General features: G+C 43.8%; 1 protein-coding gene across 3 annotated transcripts in view; it reads right to left on the reverse strand.

The window, feature by feature from the left end:
* The window catches only part of LOC106604820 (regulator of microtubule dynamics protein 2), a 94167-nt gene that overhangs the window by 39859 nt on the left and 34884 nt on the right, over nucleotides 1-19424 (reverse strand). For all 3 annotated transcript variants that reach the window (XM_014199876.2, XM_014199869.2, XM_045719478.1), the window contains exons 3-4: nucleotides 15271-15463; nucleotides 14792-14894 (exon numbers count right to left, since the gene is read on the reverse strand). In XM_014199876.2, the coding sequence (XP_014055351.2) occupies nucleotides 14792-14894; nucleotides 15271-15463 (296 nt within the window). The remainder of the gene's footprint in view (nucleotides 1-14791; nucleotides 14895-15270; nucleotides 15464-19424) is intronic.

Raw genomic sequence — 19424 nt, forward strand, 5'->3', positions numbered from 1 at the left:
GCTTATCACCCTCATGGCAGTCAAGCAATGCATTCCACCAAGAGTCGTTCACAATGTAGTCCAGTTGCGTCCACAACTAGACCTCGGTTCAAAATGTATCAATAATCTGATTTGTATGCCTAGCAATTAACAAATGTACATTGTTTAAAGCATACTTTTACAAGTCTCAGTCAGAAATGACAGCTTCACCAAGCCCCTCTCCGCCCTAACAAATGGGAGTCGTTGTCCCAAAAGCGTCAAAGCAGGCGACAAGCTTAGGTCCAAAATAAACCCATAGAAAGGCATTGGACTTATTTTGGACAGATTTTGGCGAGAGTGAAACCTCTCACTTCGCCTCTTCCTTTCTGCTGATGGTGAACAACATGAAAAAGAGAGGCTTGCAGAATCATGACGAGTTTTCAGTTAATCGTTCGTTGGTAGGGGGTCCTGCGTGCTCTGGACTCAAATGAACGAAATTAGTAAAAATATTTATTTTGACTGAACGAGTCAAAAAGTCAGTGAAAAGAGCCAAACTTCCCATCACTAGAAGCCAGGGGAAGTTCAATGGCAGAAATAAGCTAGATTGGTGGAAACCCAGTGACGCCTCACAACACGTCGAACAAATCACGCTTTGCTTGGGCAGAGCGCCAAGGGTGCTCACCAGACTAGTGCCGTAGCAGCAACAAAAAATGTTAACCAAATAAGCACGGGTGAGAAAACCAATGTGCTGCAAACGTTCTAAAATGTTTTCACAGCGAAGCTGCAGCAAGAGGGGAGAAATGGTATACAATGCTGGAGTGATTATTTGGCTGTGCAGGCTAGCATGAGGGACAAGAAGTAGCTAGCCACAATGAAGTTAGTTTTGAGAAAAGTCAGATAACCTTGTATGCTACATCGGTATATCTAAACTCAGCAAAAAAAGAAACATCCCTGTCTTTCAAAGATAATCCAAATAACTTCACAGATCTTCATTGTAAAGGGTTTAAACACTGTTTCCCATGCTTGTTCAATGAACCATAAACAATTAATGAACATGCACCTGTGGAACGATCGTTAAGACACTAACAGCTTAACAGACAGTAGGCAATTATGGTCACAGTTATGAAAATTTAAGTCACTAAAGAGGCCTTTCTACTGACTCTGAAAAAGCAAGATGCCCAGGGTCCCTGCTCATCTGCGTGAACGTGCCTTAGGCATGCTGCAAGGAAGCATGAGGACTGCAGATGTGGCCAGAGCAATACATTTCAATGTCTGTACTGTGAGACACCTAAGACAGCGCTACAGGGAGACAGGACGCACAGCTGATCGTCCTCGCAGTGACAGACCACGTGCAACAACACCTGCACAGGATCGGTACATCTGAACATCACACCTGCGGGACAGGTACAGGATGGCAACAACAACTGCCCGAGTTACACCAGGAACGCACAATCCCTCCATCAGTGCTCAGACTGTCCGCAATAGGCTGAGAGGCTGGCCTGAGGGCTTGTAGGCCTGTTGTAAGGCAGGTCCTCACCAGACATCACCGGCAACAACATCGCCTATGGGCACAAACTTACCGTCGCTGGACCAGACAGGACTGGCAAAAAGTGCTCTTCAATGACGAGTCGCGGTATTGACTCAGCAGGGGTGATGATCGGATTCGCGTTTATCGTCAAATGAATGAGCGTTACACTGAGGCCTGTACTCTGGAGCAGGATCGATTTGGAGGCGGAGGGTCCGTCATGGTCTGGGGCGGTGTGTCACAGCGTCATCGGACTGAGGTTGTTGTCATTGCAAGCAATCTAAACGCTGTGCTTTACAAGGAAGACATCCTCCTCCCTCATGTGGTACCCTTCCTACAGGCTCATTCTGGCATGACCCTCCAGCATGACAATGCCACCAGCCATACTACTCGTTCTATGCGTGATTTCCTGCAAGACAGGAATATCAGTGTTCTGCCATTGCCAATCCTATTGGGCATGTCTGGAACCTGTTGGATCGGAGGGTGAGGGCTAGGGCCATTCCCCCCAGAAATGTCCGGGAACTTGCAGGTGCCTTGGTGGAAAAGTGGGGTAACATCTCACAGCATGAACTGGCAAATCAGTCCATGAGGAGATGCACTACAGTACTTAATGCAGCTGGTGGCCACACCAGATACTGACTGTTACTTTGTTCAGGGACACACCAGTCCATTTCTGTTAGTCACACGTCTGTAGAACTTGTTCAGTTTATGTCTCAGTTGTTGAATCTTATGTTCATACAAATATTTACACATGTTATTAAGTTTGCTGAAAATAAACACAGATGACAGTGAGAGGACATTTCTTTTTTTGCTGATTTTAACTACCATTAGCTACTAGCTAGTTCCATTCCTCTCACAATTATAAAGCCAACAATATGTTAATAAAAACAGCCCAGTATCTAGCTTGTCCAGAGTCAGTGATACAGAGAGCAAACATGTACTGTTCATCTCCCTCAAACTCAACTCTGGACCTCAAAGCCAGGCATACTGCTGGTAACCAAAAAAGTGTGAAACAAATCAAAATACAGTTGAAGTTGGAAGTTTACATACACCTTGGCCAAATACATTTAAATGCCGTTTTTCACAATTCCAGACATTTAATCCTAGTAAAAATCCCCTGTCTCAGGTCAGTTAGGATCACCACTTTATTTAAGAATGTGAAATGTCAGAATAATAGGAGAGAGAATGATTTATTTCAGCTTTTATTTCATTCATCACATTCCCAACGGGTCAGAAGTTTACATACACTCATTGAGTATTTGGTAGCGTTGCTTTAAATTATTTTAACTTGGGTCAAACGTTTCAGGTAGCCTTCCACAAGCTTCCCACAATAAGTTGGGTGAATTTCAGCCAATTCCTCCTGACAGAGCTGGTGTAACTGAGTCAGGTTTATAGGCCTCCTTGCTCTCACATGCTTTTTCAGTTCTGCCCACAAATTTGCTATAGGATTGAGGTCAGCGCTTTGTGATGGCCACTCCAATAAGCCATTTTGCCACATTTTTGGAAGTGTGTTTGGGGTCATTGTCCATTTGGAAGACCCATTTGCAACCAAGCTTTAACTTCCTGACTGATGTCTTGAGATGTTGCTTCAATATATCCACATAATTTTCTTTCCTCATGATACCATCTATTTTGTGAAGTGCACCAGTCCCCCCTGCAGCAAAGCACCCCCACAACATGATGCTGCCACCCCCGTGCTTCACAGTTGGGATGGTGTTCCTCGGCTTGCAAGCCTCCCCCTTTTTCCTACAAACATAATGATGGTCATTATGGACAAACAGTTCTATTTTGTGTGGTCCCGTGTGGCTCAGTTGTAGAACATGGTGTTTGTGTTGATGATTAGTTATTTGAGAAGGAGACCAAGTCAAGACGTTGGACCGGGTGATTCAGTTTATAGTAAGGCAGTTTATTATGAGACAAAGATATTTGGCAAAGCATGCACGGACTCCTTCGTTTAGCTCATAGGGAACTAGCAGAAGAGAGCCCCGAAACATAGTGTACATCCAATTTATACAATGAAATAACAGTGTGTTGACGTTGAGTCTAGTAGGTCCGCTCTCCTGACTGGTCGATGAGTGGAGGGACGGTCCATTCTCCAGGTGGTGTCGACTTCCCATTGGCACTTGAAAGTGTCCTTTGTCCTCGGAGTCCAACACACCTAAGTGTGTGTGTGTGTGTGTGTATTTCTGGTAATTCGTGTCTGGGTGCTTGCGATATTCATGGAATGTTGTTCTTTACACCAGTGGTCAGTTCGTGTGGCTAGGGTGCTTTCATGTCTTGACATTTTTGTGTGAGTGCTTAGTCCGCCATCAGTCTCTGGGTGTGGTCGTGATTGGTATCAGTTGGTTGCTCAATATGTCTCTGGAGTTTTGTTGTGTGCTGTTGTGAAACATGTTGTGCAAATGCCCTCCTTATATATCATTAGGTAAAACGTTAGATTATCTTTATTACATTTGCAACGCCAGTGTTGTGGGTTCGATTCCCATGGGGGACCAGTACGTAGAAGAAAAAAAAATGTATGAAATGTGTAAGTCGCTCGGGATAAGAGCGTCTGCTAAATGACTCAAATGTAATGTAAAAGTATTTTTGTTTCAACAGACCAGAGGACATTTCTCCAAAAAATACAATCTTTGTCTGCATGTGCAGTTGCAAACCGTAGTCTGGCTTTTTTATGGCGGTTTTGGAGCAGTGGCTTCTTCCTTGCTGAGCGGCCTTTCAGGTTATGTCGATATAGGACTCGTTTTACTGTGGATATAGATACTTTTGTTCCTGTTTCCTCCAGCATCTTCACAAGGTCCTTTGCTGTTGTTCTGGGATTGACTTTCACTTTTTGCACCAAAGTACATTCATCTCTAGGAGACAGAACGCATCTCCTTCCTGAGCGGTATGATGGCTGCGTGGTCCCATGGTGTTTATACTTGCATACTATTGTTTGTACAGATGTGCGTGGTACCTTCAGGCGTTTGGAAATTGCTTCCAAGGATGAACCAGACTTGTGATTTACAATTTTTTTTTCTGGAGGTCTTGGCTGATTTCTTTTGATTTTCCCATGATGTCAAGCAAAGAGGCACTGAGTTTGAAGGTAGGCCTTGAAATACATCCACATGTACACCTCCAATTTACTCAAATAATGTCAATTAGCCTATCAGAAGCTTCTAAAGCCATGACATCACTTTCTGGAATTTTCCAAGCTGTTTAAAGACCCAGTCAACTTAGTGTATGTAAACTTCTGACCCACTGGAATTGTGATATAGTGAATTATAAGTGAAATAATCTGTCTGCAAACAACTGTTGGAAAAATTACTTGTCATGCACAAAGTAGATGTCCTAACCAACTTGCCAAAACTGTAGTTTAACAACAAATTTGTGGAGTGGTTGAAAAACGAGTTTTAAATGACTCCAACCTAAGTGTACGTGAACTTCCGACTTCAACTGTATATAGATGATGTCACCAGTCTAGGACCGAAAGGAACGTTGACTGAATAATCTGCTTTCTACTATTTAGCGAGAGGCAGGACCTATTTCTATAGAATAAGTACATTTTTACTCTTAGCTTTTTAACTAAGTCATCAATAAGCTTTTTAAAAGACAGCTTTTCATCCTGTCAGATGCCCAGATATTTGCAAGCTTCTTCCACATTTTGTTACGTTACAGCCTTATTCAAAAATGTATTAACTTATCAATCTACACACTATTGTTTTTATCAATCTACACACAATACCCCATAATGACAAAGCGAAAGATTTTTATGAATTTGCAAATGTATTAAAAATAAAAAACAGAAATACCTGATATATAAATATTTAGACCCTTTGCTATGAGACACGAAATTGAGCTCAGATGCATCCTGTTTCCATTGATCATCCTTGAGATGCTTCTACAACTTCATTGGAGTCCACCTGTGGTAAATTCAATTGATTGGACATGATTTGGAAAGGCACACACCTGTCTATATAAGGTCCCACAGTTGACAGTGCATGTCAGAGCAAAAACGAAGCCATGAGGTCGAAGCAATTGTTCGTAGAGCGCCGAGACAGGATTGTGTCGAGGCACAGATCTGAGGAAGGGTACAAAAAAATGTCTGCAGCATTGAAGGTCCCCAAGAACACAATGGCCTCCATCATTCTTAAATGGAAGAAGTTTGGAACCACCAAGACTCTTCCTAGAGCTGGCCACCCAGCCAAACTGAGAAATCGGGGAAGAATTGCCTTGTTCAGGGAGGTGACCAAGAACCAATGGTCACTCTGACAAAGTTCCAAGGTTCCTCTGTGGAAATGGGAGAACCTTCCAGAAGGACAACGATCTCTGCAGCACTCTACCAATCATGACTTTATGGTAGAGTGGCCAGATGGAAGCCACTCCTCAGTAAAAGGCACATGACAGCCTGCTTGGAGTTTGCCAAAAGGCACCTAAAGGACTCTCAGAACATGAGAACAAGATTCTCTGGTTTTGAAACCAAGATTGAACTCTTTGGCCTGAATGCCAAGCATCACGTGTTGAGGAAACCAGGCACCGCTCATCACCTGGCCAATACCATCCCTATGGTGAAGCATGGTGGTGGCAGCATCATGCTGTGAAGATGTTTTTCAGAGGCAGGGACTGGGAAACTAGTCAGGATTGAAGGAAAGTAGAACAGAGCCAAGTATAGAGAGATCCTTGATGAAAACCTGCTCCAGAGAGATCAGGACCTCAGACTGGGGTGAAGGTTTACCTTCCAACAGGACAATGACCCTAAGCACACAGCCAAGATAACGCAGGAGTGGCTTCGGGACAAGTCTCTGAATGTCCTTCAGTGGCCCAGCCAGAGGCCGAACTTGAACTACTATCTAACATCTCTGGAGAGACCTGAAAATAGTTGTGCATTGACACTCCCGATCCAACCTGACAAAGCTTGAAAGGATCTGAAGAGAAGAATGGGAGAAACTCCCCAAATACAGGCGTGTCAAGCGTCATACACAAGATTAGAGGCTGTAATCGCTGTGTACTGTGTAATGGGTCCTGAACACTTATGTAAATGTGATTTGTTTACATTTTTTTATACATTTGCAAAGATGTCTAAAACCCTGTTTTTGCTTTGTCATTATGGGGTATTGTGTGTAGATTGAGGATTTTTTTAATAAAGCTAACATACCAAAATGTGGAAAAAGTGAAGGAGTACTTTCAATACTTTCCGAATGCACTGTTCATATGCTTAAATCATCAGTTATTTTTATGGACTCTAGAGAACATACTTAGTTTTACCTACATTCAATACTAATTTCAGGTCAATAGAGTTTTTCTGTAATATAATGAAGACAAACTGTTCCTAATTTTGTACACTCAGTGTTTATGCCATATGATGCAAAATTCATTGAGATAGCTGATACACTGAGACAACGACAATCAAATTAAACATATTGGAGATAAGAATATTTTGAAGATAAATATTCTACCTGAAATAGGATACTGGCCATTGGCCCAGTTTTATTGGAAGGCATTCTAATTGGTCAACCACAGGCTAGGGCTGGGTTATAAACTACATCCTGTCCCTTTGTTCACTGGCGAGAACCACAGGAGAGAATCACTAAGGACAGGGAAGGAACCTCCATCTACCTCTCAGCATAACATCTATGATTTATCCTCTTTGAATAAACCTATTTTCCTCCCCCTGATTTGCTTTGGGGTCTGTGTTAAAGAATAACATGAACTAGATCTTACAACTAGACAAAAAATACATTTTAATTTGAGAATACAACACAGAACCACTTCCCCTCTTTATTGCAGGATTGTGATATGTGATTGATCAATATTGACATTTTGAATAATAGTTTAACAACTAAAATAAGTTTAAACACTTCACTTCAAAAGAAACAACAATTCACTACAAAATGTACAAATAAGATAACTCGTATGTAAGGATTAGACATCTTAGTCTAAACAATAGATACTTGAGTAGTAATAAGTAAGCAATTATAACTAAAGCATCATTTCATTCATTCATTTCATTTCATGTAAATGTAAATGTAATTTCAGGTTAACAAAAGAACTCCATACCAGCGGTAGCCAACCTTGCTCCACTGATCCCTGATCTACTTCGTGAGCAGACTTCTGTTCCAGCCCAGCAATAGCACACTTGATTATCAACTCATTATTGATGGGCTGAAACAGAACCCTGCACACCAACAAGGGTTGGACTGCTCCAATTTTAAATCGGTTTATACATTATGTGTGTGATGTTTTAACTTTATTTTTGTATACAACGTGCTAATATAGGTAGGCCTAGACATATAACCCATGTTAGCAATGTTCTATACAAAAATACTGCTGGTATTCACAGTTGCTTTGTGAGAAGGTGTTCACAGTTAGCCATTGTTATGAATGTGAATCTAAGATGGCATAGCAGTCAGACGTCTTTGTCCTGTCTTGTCCCTTGCATATATCTTTTTACATCTTTTTCTTCGCATATCTTTTAAAAATATTTTCCTAAACCTCAACTTCTAAATACTCTCCTGCAACCAGCCTCACCCAATGTGGCGTGGATCAGTGTTTTTTCCTAAAGTATTTCTATTTACTTCGGATCTGGAATCCCTCAACTGAAGCTAGCCAGCTAACTACCTACCAGCTATCAGTCAGCAAACCATTGCTACTGGTCATTAGCTAACCTTTAGCTTGGAAAGCTCTCGCCAGTTCGAACAACGTGACTCAAACCAGAGCATAACGGACCTATTATTATTTTTTCCCCCATATCCCCGGATTCCTACCGCAAACTCTGAACATTTTCATCTGGATCTTCACAACTAGCTAACCACAATCCCGGGTGACTACTCCTCGCTAGCGTTTCCATCCCGGAGCAAGCACCAATTAGCCTGAAGCAAGCCCGGCCCGGGCTCCTGTGCTACCACCGAAGCCCACTCCTGGGCTACAATATCCGGACCCCTTCTACTGCCGGTACGGGGCATGGAACCCCACCGATCCTCTACGACTGGAATACCGACATAATCTGCCCGAGGATTCCAACAGGCCCCTCAGGCGCAACGTCCGCAGAAGGCCCATTCTGCTAACCGCGGCCTACTAGCTACCTAGAGCTACTTGGAACCCTAATAATTCCACGACTGGTCTATCGACGTCACCGCACGAAGAGGCAAAAACAGACTTACCCCCATCGCGACGTCCCCCAAAGGCTAACTTGCTAGCCGCGGTCTGTTAACTGCTAGCTTGCCTGCCCCAGTCTGCTAACTGCTAGCCCCGGTCTGCCAACTGCTTGCTTGCTAACCCGGTCTGCCAACTGCTTGCTTGCTAATGTAACCGATGTGAAATGGCTAGTTAGTTAGCGTTTCGATCGGTGACGTCACTCGCTCTGAGACTTGAAGTAGGGTTTCCCCTTGCGTTGCAAGGGCCGCGGCTTTTGTGGCGCGATGGGTAACGATGCTTCGTGGGTGTCAGTTGTTGATGTGTGCAAGGGTCCCTGGTTCGAGCCCGGGTTGGGGCGAAGAGACGGACGGAACCTACACTGTTACACTAACCCGGTCTGCTAACTGCTAGATTGCCAGCCCCGGTCTGCTAACTGCTAGCTTGTTTAGCCCCGGCCTACTAACTGTTAGCATGGGCCTGCTAACTGTCTGAATCGCCGTGTTCCCAGTCAGCCCAACCACTCACTGGACCCATATGTTCACTTGGCTACGCATGCCTCTCTCTAATATCAATATGCCTCGTCCATTACTGTCCTGGTTAGTGATTACTGTCTTATTTCACTGTAGAGCCTCAAGCCCTGCTCAATATGCCTTAACCAACCATGTTGTTCCATCTCCTACATATGCGATGACATCACCTGGTTTAAACGTCTCTAGAGACTATATATCTCTCTCATCATTACTCAATGCCTAGGTTTACCTCCAATGTACTCACATCCTACCTTACTTTTGTCTGTACACTATGCCTTGAATCTATGCTATCGTGCCCAGAAACCTGCTCCTTTTACTCTCTGTTCCGAACGTGCTAGACGGCCAGATCGTATAGCCTTTAGCCGTACCCTTATCCTACTTCTCCTCTGTTCCTCTGGTGATGTGGAGGTTAATCCAGGTCCTGCAGTGCCTAGCTCCACTCCCATTCCCCAGGCGCTCTCATTTGTTGACTTCTGTAACCGTAAAAGCCTTGGCTTCATGCATGTTAACATTAGAAGCCTACTCCCTAAGTTTGTTTTACTCACTGCTTTAGCACACTCTGCCAACCCAGATGTCTTAGCCGTGTCTGAATCCTGGTTTAGGAAAACCACCAAAAACCCTGAAATCTCCATCGCTAACTATAACATTTTCCGCCAAGATAGAACTGCCAAAGGGGGCGGTGTTGCAATCTACTGCAAAGATAGTAATACAGAACTCTGCAGGCTATCCAAGTCTGTACCCAAACAATTCGAGCTTCTACTTCTAAAAATGCACCTTTCCAGAAACAAGTCTCTCACTGTTGCCGCTTGCTATAGACCTCCCTCTGCCCCCAGCTGTGCCCTCGATACCATATGTGAATTGATTGCCCCCCATCTATCTTCTGAGCTCGTGCTACTAGGTGACCTAAACTGGGACATGCTTAACAGTCCGGCCATCCTACAATCTAAGCTTGATGCCCTCAATCTCACACAAATTATCAATGAACCTACCAGGTAGAACCCCAAATCCGTAAACACGGGCACCCTCATAGATGTCATCCTAACTAACTCGCCCACCAAATACACCTCTGCTGTTTTCAATCAAGATCTCAGCGATCACTGCCTCATTGCCTGCATCCGTAATGGGTCTGCGACCAAACGACCACCCCTCATCACTGTCAAACGCTCCCTAAAGCACTTCTGCGAGCAGGCCTTTCTAATCGACCTGGCCGGGGTATCCCGGAATGACATTGACCTCATCCCGTCAGTAGATAATGCTTGGCTATTCTTTAAAAGTGCCTTCCTCACCATCTTAAATAAGCATGCCCCACTCAAAAACTGTATAACTAGGAATAGATATAGTCCTTGGTTCACTCCAGACCTGTCTGCCCTTGACCAGCACAAAAACATCCTGTGGCGTTCTGCATTAGCATCGAATAGCCCCCATGATATGCAACTTTTCAGGGAAGTTAGGAACAAATATACACAGGCAGTTAGAAAAGCTAAGGCTAGCTTTTTCAAACGGAAATTTGCATCCTGTAGTACTAACTTAAAAAAGTTCTGGGACACTGAAAAGTCCATGGAGAATAAGAGCGCCTCCTCCCAGCTGCCCACTGCTCTGAGGCTAGGAAACACTGTTACCACCGATTAATCCACTATAGTTGAGAATTTCAATAAGCATTTCTCTACGGCTGGCCATGTTTTCCACCTGGCAACCCTTACCCCGGTCAACTGCCCGGCACCCGCCACAGCAACCCGCCAAAGCCACCACCATTTCTCCTTCACCCAAATCCAGATAGCTGATGTTGTGAAAGAGCTGCAAAATCTGGACCCATACAAATCAGCCGGGCTAGACAATCTGGACCCTCTCTAAAATGATCTGCCGAAATTGTTGCAACCCCCATTACTAGCCTGTTCACCCTCTCTTTTGTATCGTCTGAGATTCCAAAATATTGGAAAGCTGCCGCAGTCATCCCCCCTCTTCAAAGGGGGTGACACTAGACCCAAACTGCTACAGACCTATATCTATCCTACCCTGTCTTTCTAAGGTCTTCGAAAGCCAAGTTAACAAACAGATTACCGACCATTTTGAATCCCACCGTACCTTCTCCGCTATGCAATCTGGTTTCAGAGCTGGTCATGGGTGCACCTCAGCCACGCTCAAGGTCTTAAACGACATCATAACCGCCATCGATAAGAGACATTACTGTGCTGCCGTATTCATCGACCTGGCCAAGGCTTTCGTCTCTGTCAATCACCACATCCTCATCGGCAGACTCAATAGCCTTGGTTTCTCAAATGATTGCCTCGCCTGGTTTACTAACTACTTCTCAGAGTTCAGTGTGTCAAATCGGAGGGCCTGTTGTCCGGACCTCTGGCAGTCTATGGGTGTGCCACAGGGTTCAATTCTCGGGCCGACTCTCTTCTCTGTACACATCAATGATGTTGCTCTTGCTGTTGGTGATTCTCTGATCCACCTCTACGCAGATCACACCATTCTGTATACATCTGGCCCTTCTTTGGACACTGTTAACTAACCTCCAGATGAGCTTCAATGACATACAACTCTCCTTCCGTGGCCTCCAACTGCTCTTAAACGCAAGTAAAACTAAATGCATGCTATTCAATCAATCACTGCCCGCACCTGCTCGCCCGTCCAGCATCACTACTCTGGACGGCTCTGACTTAGAATACGTGGACAACTACAAATACCTGGGTGTCTGGTTAGACTGTAAACTCTCCTTCCAGACTCACATTAAGCATCTCCAATCCAAAATTAAATCTAGAATCGGCTTCCTATATCGCCACAAAGCATCCTTCAATCATGCTGCCAAACATACCCTTGTAAAACTGACCATCCTACCGATCCTCGACTTCGGTGATGTCATCTATAAAATAGCCTCCCAACACTCTACTCAACAAACTGGATGCAGTCTATCACAGTGCCATCCGTTTTGTCACCAAAGCCCCATACACTACCCACCATTGTGACTTGTACGCTCTCGTTGGTTGGCCCTCGCTTCATACTCGTTGCCAAACCCACTGGCTACAGGTTATCTACAAGTCTCTGCTAGGTAAAGCCCCGCCTTATCTCAGCTCACTGGTCACCATAGCAGCACCCACTCGTAGCACGCGCTCCAGCAGGTATATCTCACTGGTCACCCCCAAAGCCAATTCCTCCTTTGGTCGTCTTTCCTTCCAGTTCTCTGCTGCCAATGACTGGAACGAACTGCAAAAATCTCTGAAGCTGGAGACTCATATCTCCCTCACTAGCTTTAAGCACCAGCTGTCAGAGCAGCTCACAGATCACTGCACATAGCCCATCTATCTACCTCATCCCCATACTGTATTTATTCATCTTGCTCCTTTGCACCCCAGTATCTCTATTGGCACATTCATCTTCTGCACATCTACCATTCCAGTGTTTAATTGCTATATTGTAAATACTTCGCCACCACGGCCTATTTATTGCCTTAACTTACCTCATTTGCACTCACTGTATATAGACTTTGTTTTATTTTGTTCTACTGTATTATTGACTGTATGTTTTGTTTATTCCATGTGTAACTGTGTTGTTGTATGTGTCGAATTGCTATGCTTTATCTTGGCCAGGTCGCAGTTGCAAATGAAAACTTGCTCTCAACTAGCCTACCTGGTTAAATAAAGGTGAAATAAAAAATAATAATGTAAATGCAAAATGAAAAATACCAGTGGCCCGGCTTTGGCCCCAAGTGAGAGCAGGTCTGCTGGAGCCATGGCCCAGTGAGAAACAGGTGGCGGCAAGTGTAGATGAAAACCAAAAAGTCTGAGCCTTTTGGGTAAAACACTGGGGTAGATCCTGTATGGATATGCACCATTTCTCTCTTGGGACATTCATTGGGACTTCTCGCTTCATCTGCAAACACAGGCTTTCACAGTGCTCCATATTTGAGGACAGAAAACATAAAAAGAAAACAGGTTTCATAATACATCACTGAATATTATGTTGGTATTACAGTATGTCTGTCCTCAAAGTTTTTCACTCTAGTACTGTAACTGGATCTGTAAACTTTTCATAATGTCCTCCCACAAAGTCACCTGCCCTATCCAGTTGCCTAAGCTCTCCCTTCACTGACAGCTGGAGCTACAATTTCACCCTCTTCCATGGATGTTATCTACAAATGCATTTGGAGACTGTAAATTAAAAACAATGATTACATCAAGATAGCTAGGTAATAGAACGTTAGCTTGCTGCTGACATTTAATTAACTTAGCTAAACAGTGTGCAAAGTTAGCTAGCTAGCAGCTCAGTTAACCTACTTTTCAAAATATATTTATTTACTTGAATAGGTCCTCCCAGTGCCTGTTTTTGGGTCCTTACAAAAAAAAAAAAAAATGTGCAAGATTTTTTCAGTGGCAGCAAAGCGCAGCCATGTGGATGAATGGAGACAAGGCAAAAAGTGTGTGTGTCACCAGAGCAGTTTAGAACGTGTTGTGACGTTCGACTTTACCAGCGTAATCCACTTTCAATAAATATAAATCGCAAAGTTAGCCACACTTGATAACAAGCACACGTAACAAATCTACAAACTGTGTCCTACGGAAAATAGTGATGCACATAACACACAGCACCACTTCTACGGGCATGTGAGGGAGGGTTCTTGAAATGTAACATCCAACTAAAATCTTGCTGCTGGGAGCCAGTGGACTATTCAAAACATTTTTGCAATACAAAACAATCTCAGAGGGAGGCATGACAATGATATGATTTTGGTGGTATGGCAACGAGAGACTAGTTACAGTGTAACACAAGACATGCAAAGAGCGTTGAGAGTTGTAACTTTGCTAACAAGCAATGCAAGGGATGGATATTTGGCAAAGGCAGGGGGAAAAAAAGAAAAGCATGCAAGCATAACGCATTAAAAAAACTTTTGGGGGAGGGAACACCTCTGTTCACTGGGAAGTGGTGCATGCAATCACAGCTGTATAGTACAAACATTATGGGTTGTGTGTTCAAAGAGAATACATCATTATTTATTGCCTTTTATAGAAGCTATTTTAGAGAGGTTTCTGTTTTGACCACAGCATTACGTCATACTATACTGCACATCTGAAAAGATCACGGTTATATGTAGTGTTGTTTTGGCCAAACTAAGAATGAGAACATGCTGGATGGATTGCATGGGGGGGAAATAAGCCCACACAACTCTTATTCCTTAAGATCATTTAATATGGAGGAATAGACCCTGTCAATTGTTCATCGTGCATTATTGGTGATGCACATATAGTTGTGAGTACTTCTTCATCAGATCCTCCCAATTCGCTCTGTGGCCAGATCTCAAACTGGCTGACTGAGGTCATAGTATGGATACTAGAGTTTCATGCCAACTGGGTTAGTTTTCCAAGTGTCATTCAGTTCAGGACTACTTTCAGGCCACTCTGAGAAGTGGACAATGCCAACAAGTGGGTGGCCTGCAGAACCAGCTGTGCAAATTACCTTACATGGCTCCAATACCAGGAGCTGCTAGGAGCTCTGTTATGGATGCACATTTCTGGACACAAACCTCAGAATTGGGGGATTTCTGAAAAACTTCAGATTTTTGGGAAATAAAAACCTGGTCATTTTCGGAAAGCTTCTGGAATTGTATAACCCTAATCTTTGGTAAATGGTGTGAATGCTAAGGATCAAGGGTCAGTATGTGGTTTATTACCAGTCTCTGCATGGGTCTTCTTTTGCTCTAGGTTGGCAGTGATGTCATGAACATCCACGTAGGCCCGAACTAGTCGCCATAAGAACGTAGTGTTCTGTCCAAACTGAAGAAGAGAGGTGTCAGTGTCAAACTTTATATTATTGACGTTTATTTGGAGGCAGGGTTCACCTAGGCGCTCTTCTGCGCCAACCTGGATTCAAATAGTATTTGCTTTCTTTCAAATACTGTAAGCACCTTTGGATTAGGCCTGTCTACAGTGCCAGATGGGCAAGATTTGCTCTTTTGGAACTATTAAATTTGTTGCATTGCACCAAGCAAACCAAAGCAAGCTCAATCAAGCGCATGGTACATTGTTTGAAAGAAAGCAAATACTATGTGAACCCATGTCCGCTACTGCTGTGATTTATAACAAATACAGATATCTACTAGCCCTAGGACATCCAAACTCAAGACTTGGACAGTTGGTTGATGTGGCCCACCTGCTCCCTCTTATCCAGCATGGTGCGGAGGCACTCCCTCTTGTCTCCATCGCTGCCGTCGTGTAGAGCGTCCACCCTCTCCAGAAGGGCTGAGAACTCATTCAGAGGCTCAATCACAGTCAGTTCATATGGACTCTGACCCTCAGCCTCAATCTGCTCTTCTTCCTCAGAATCGGTTAAAGCAGTTATGTACCTGAAACACAAAAAGCATTCATTAGCACCACAGCCTACACCTTCCTAATATTGAGTTGCACCTCCTTTTGCACTCAGAACAGCCTCAATTTGTCAGGTAATGGACTACAAGGTTTCAAAACTGTTCCAAAGGGATGCTGGCCCATGTTGACTCCAATGCTTCCCACGGTTGTGTCAAGTTGGCTGAATGTCCTTTGTGTGGTGGACCATTCTTGAGACACACAGGAAACTTGTGAAAAACCCAGCAGCGTTTCAGTTCTTGACACACTCAAACCAGGTGTGCCTGGCACTTACTACCATACTCTGTTCAAAGGCACTTACATCTTTTGTTCTGCCCATTCATCCTCGGAATGGCACACATACACAATCCATGTCTCAAGGCTTAAAAATCCTTATTTAACCTGTCTCCTCCCCTTCATCTACACTGATTGAAGTGGATGTAACAAGTGACATCGATAAGGGATCATAGCTTTCACCTGGATAGTCTGTCATGGAAAGAGCACTGTTCCTAATGTTTTGTACATTCAGTGTATATTCTCAGTTCCCTTGGCATGTGTTTTCATAGTAAACATAGGTGGGAGGAAGATGAATTGAAGGTGGTTCAAATTAGGGTTGAAGATTTTCATACCGTTCCTGTACCATACCGGGGTATACGGTATTACCGGCATTGATTGTTGTAACCAAGAAGCTTGCTGCCAAACATACCTTCGTAAAACCGACCATCCTTCCGATCCTTGACTTCGGCGATGTCATTTACAAAATAGCCTCCAATACCCTAGTCAACAAACTGGATGCAGTCTATCACAGTGCCATCCGTTTTGTCACCAAAGCCCCATATACTACCCACCACTGCGACCTGTACGCTCTCGTTGGCTGGCCCTCGCTTCATGCTCGTCGCCAAACCCACTGGCTCCAGGTCATCTACAAGACCCTGCTAGGTAAAGTCCCCCCTTATCTCCGCTCACTGGTCACCATAGCAGCACCCACCTGTAGCACGCGCTCCAGCAGGTATATCTCTCTGGTCACCCCCAAAGCCAATTCCTCCTTTGGCCATCTCTCCTTCCAGTTCTCTGCTGCCAATGACTGGAATGAACTACACAAATCTCTGAAACTGGAAACACTTATCTCCCTCACTAACTTTAAGCACCAGCTGTCAGAGCAGCTCACAGATCACTGCACCTGTACATAGCCCATCTATAATTTAGCCCAAACAACTACCTCTTCCCCTACTGTATTTATTTTGCTCCTTTGCACCCCATTATTTCTATTTATACTTTGCACTTTCTTCTACTACAAATCTACCATTCCAGTGTTTTACTTGCTATATTGTATTTACTTTGCCACCATGGCCTTTTTGCCTTTACCTCCCTTATCTCATCTCATTTGCTCACATTGTATATAGACTTATTTTTTTTACTGTATTATTGACTGTATGTTTGTTTTACTTCATGTGTAACTCTGTGTTGTTGTATGTTGTCGAACTGCTTTGCTTTATCTTGGCCAGGTCGCAATTGTAAATGAGAACTTGTTCTCAACTTGCCTACCTGGTTAAATAAAAGGTGAAATAAATAAATAAATAAAATAAAAGACATGGTGCTTATTGTGGTTGTCGGCCAATCAAAGTGGCTACAGTCAGAGGCTCCATGTGTAGCAATGAAGTGGGAGATTTCTTATCTAAGCAAAACGGAATTAAAATTAAGGAATTAAGTTGTCTAAATGAGGAGTTGGCTACAATGATCAACCAATAGGTAGGCTGTTGTTTCATATGAATGGAGTTGTTGGGGAGCACAGCAAAGTAACCTTGCTACTTTAGCTAGCTGGCTAACTTCGCTGGCTACTATAGCTAGCTACTAGCTAGCTTCTTTAGCTACAACGATTTGATGCAGTGAAGACAGGCTACCAGATGGAATGATAGAAGAACATGTTGCTGCCATAAGTTCTAACTAGAGCGAGTCAGTTTGGCTACTCTTTCTCCCTCCGTGCCACACACAGACTGACATACACACCAGCCCCTGAAACAAACCCAGGTTCCTAAACCCCTCTCTGCACAGTGACCTCGGATTAAGCGCCAAACCTGTAGGCTAGTGCTGAACCCATTTTAAAAAATAAAATGTTTTCCCAATACAACAGGACTTAAAATTCTGAATGGACTCGCTTGTGTGAGCTGCAATGGCCATTCTCCAAATTGTGGCGTATTTATTTTTTGTGCTTGCACACAATGTACTTGTACATTGAGTGACTCTGAATTTATCCAGATCCTTAGCGGAGACCTCCCCGGTTGCATTCTCTCCATTTTTCCCGACTCATTCACCCCTTTGTCCTTTCGTCCATGCAGTCCTCTCTTTCCCTCTCTGCGCTGGTTTAGTCAATGAAAGATTGATTGTGTGAGGCAGCAATGCTGAGCACTGAGTGATCAGCGCATTCCTGTCACGCCATTCCACGGCCATTGAATCACTGGAGTTGAGACAGAAAAAAAGCCCAGGATGTAGGGCTGTGGACGTCATGAAATTGTCAGCCGGTGATTGTCAAGCAAATAACTGCCGGTAATTGACAGTTAATTAACAAACACATTTAGCACCTCCTGTCTTCCACGTATAGACTACAATCCACTGATGCAGACCTTTGGAACAATCTACATTTTAAAAACTCAAATAAATCCATGTATTATAGCCTACACCATCACAATAAATCCATTATTTTAGACCGGTCTAGAGAAAGATGATATGAAGAAAATGTAGACAATTTCAGAAGAACACAATAGCATAATTGGAGTTGTCCTTATGTTAAGCCCTGATTTGGCTATGCTATAAGGCTGTGGGCTACACTAGTTCACTTAGACAAGATTTGCTTAGAATTCCGTGGTATTGTTTTATATTATTTTGTATAGTATGAAGAATACAACTGAACATAGCGGAATATAAGAGGATTTTTTCTCCAAAGGATTTCCGATGGAGTGTGCACATGCGGCTATCCTGTGTTGAGCGCTTAGCAAAGAAAAAGTGTCCTATTACGCTAAGAGTTATTTATACAACTTTAGTTGTGATACAAACGTTGGGCTACATGTTTTGACTTTAAATACATTCCAAGACTGCCTGATGCAACTAACGATTTGAAAAAAAAAGTTGCATGAAAAGGCAACTTGTTTTTTTGCTCAGGCTGCACACAATCTCTCACAGTCTACACGTGAAGAACGACACATTGTAGACGCAACTGTGCGCGTCCTTATCCAATTACGAGGCGCATATTCAAGATATTGAATATGCGCCTGAGGGGCCCTGGTGTAGAGGATCAGCATGGCAGAGGTGTTGTTGCCTACCCTTACCACCTGGAAGCGACCAGTCAGGAAGTCCAGAATGCAGTTACAGAAAGAGGTGTTTAGTCCCAGGGTCCTTAGCTTAGTGGTGAGCTTTGTGGGCACTATGGTGTTGAACGCTGAGCTGAAGTCAATGAACAGCATTCTCACAAAGGTGTTCCTTTTGTCCAGGTGAGAAAGGGCAGTGTGGAGTGCGATTGAGATTGCGTCATCTGTGGATCTGTTGGGGTGGTATGTGAATTGAGTCGGTCTGGGGTTTCCGGGATGATGGTGTTGAAGTGAGCCATGATCAGACTTTCAAAGCACGTCATGGCTACCAACGTGAGTGCTACGGGGCGGTAGTTATGTAGGCAGGTTACCTTCGCATTCTTGGGCACAGGGACAATGGTGGTCTGCTTGAAACATGTAGGTTTTAAAGACGGTCAGGGAGAGGAAAGAAAATGTCAGTGAAGACACTTGCCAGTTGGTCCGCGCATGCTCTTACACGCCCTGGTAATCCGTCTGGTCCCGTGGCCAAGTGAACACTGACCTGTTTAAGCTCAGCTCATAGAGAATGCATCACTGGTAGTGAGAGGGGCCTCTCAGGGATTGATTTTGATTGGGGGCCTTGGTTCATCTTTCCATCAATCCTGACTAGCTTCCCAGTTCC

The sequence above is a fragment of the Salmo salar genome, chromosome ssa01 (assembly GCF_905237065.1).
Source record: "Salmo salar chromosome ssa01, Ssal_v3.1, whole genome shotgun sequence".
In the NCBI taxonomy this organism is placed as follows: Eukaryota; Metazoa; Chordata; class Actinopteri; order Salmoniformes; family Salmonidae; genus Salmo; species Salmo salar.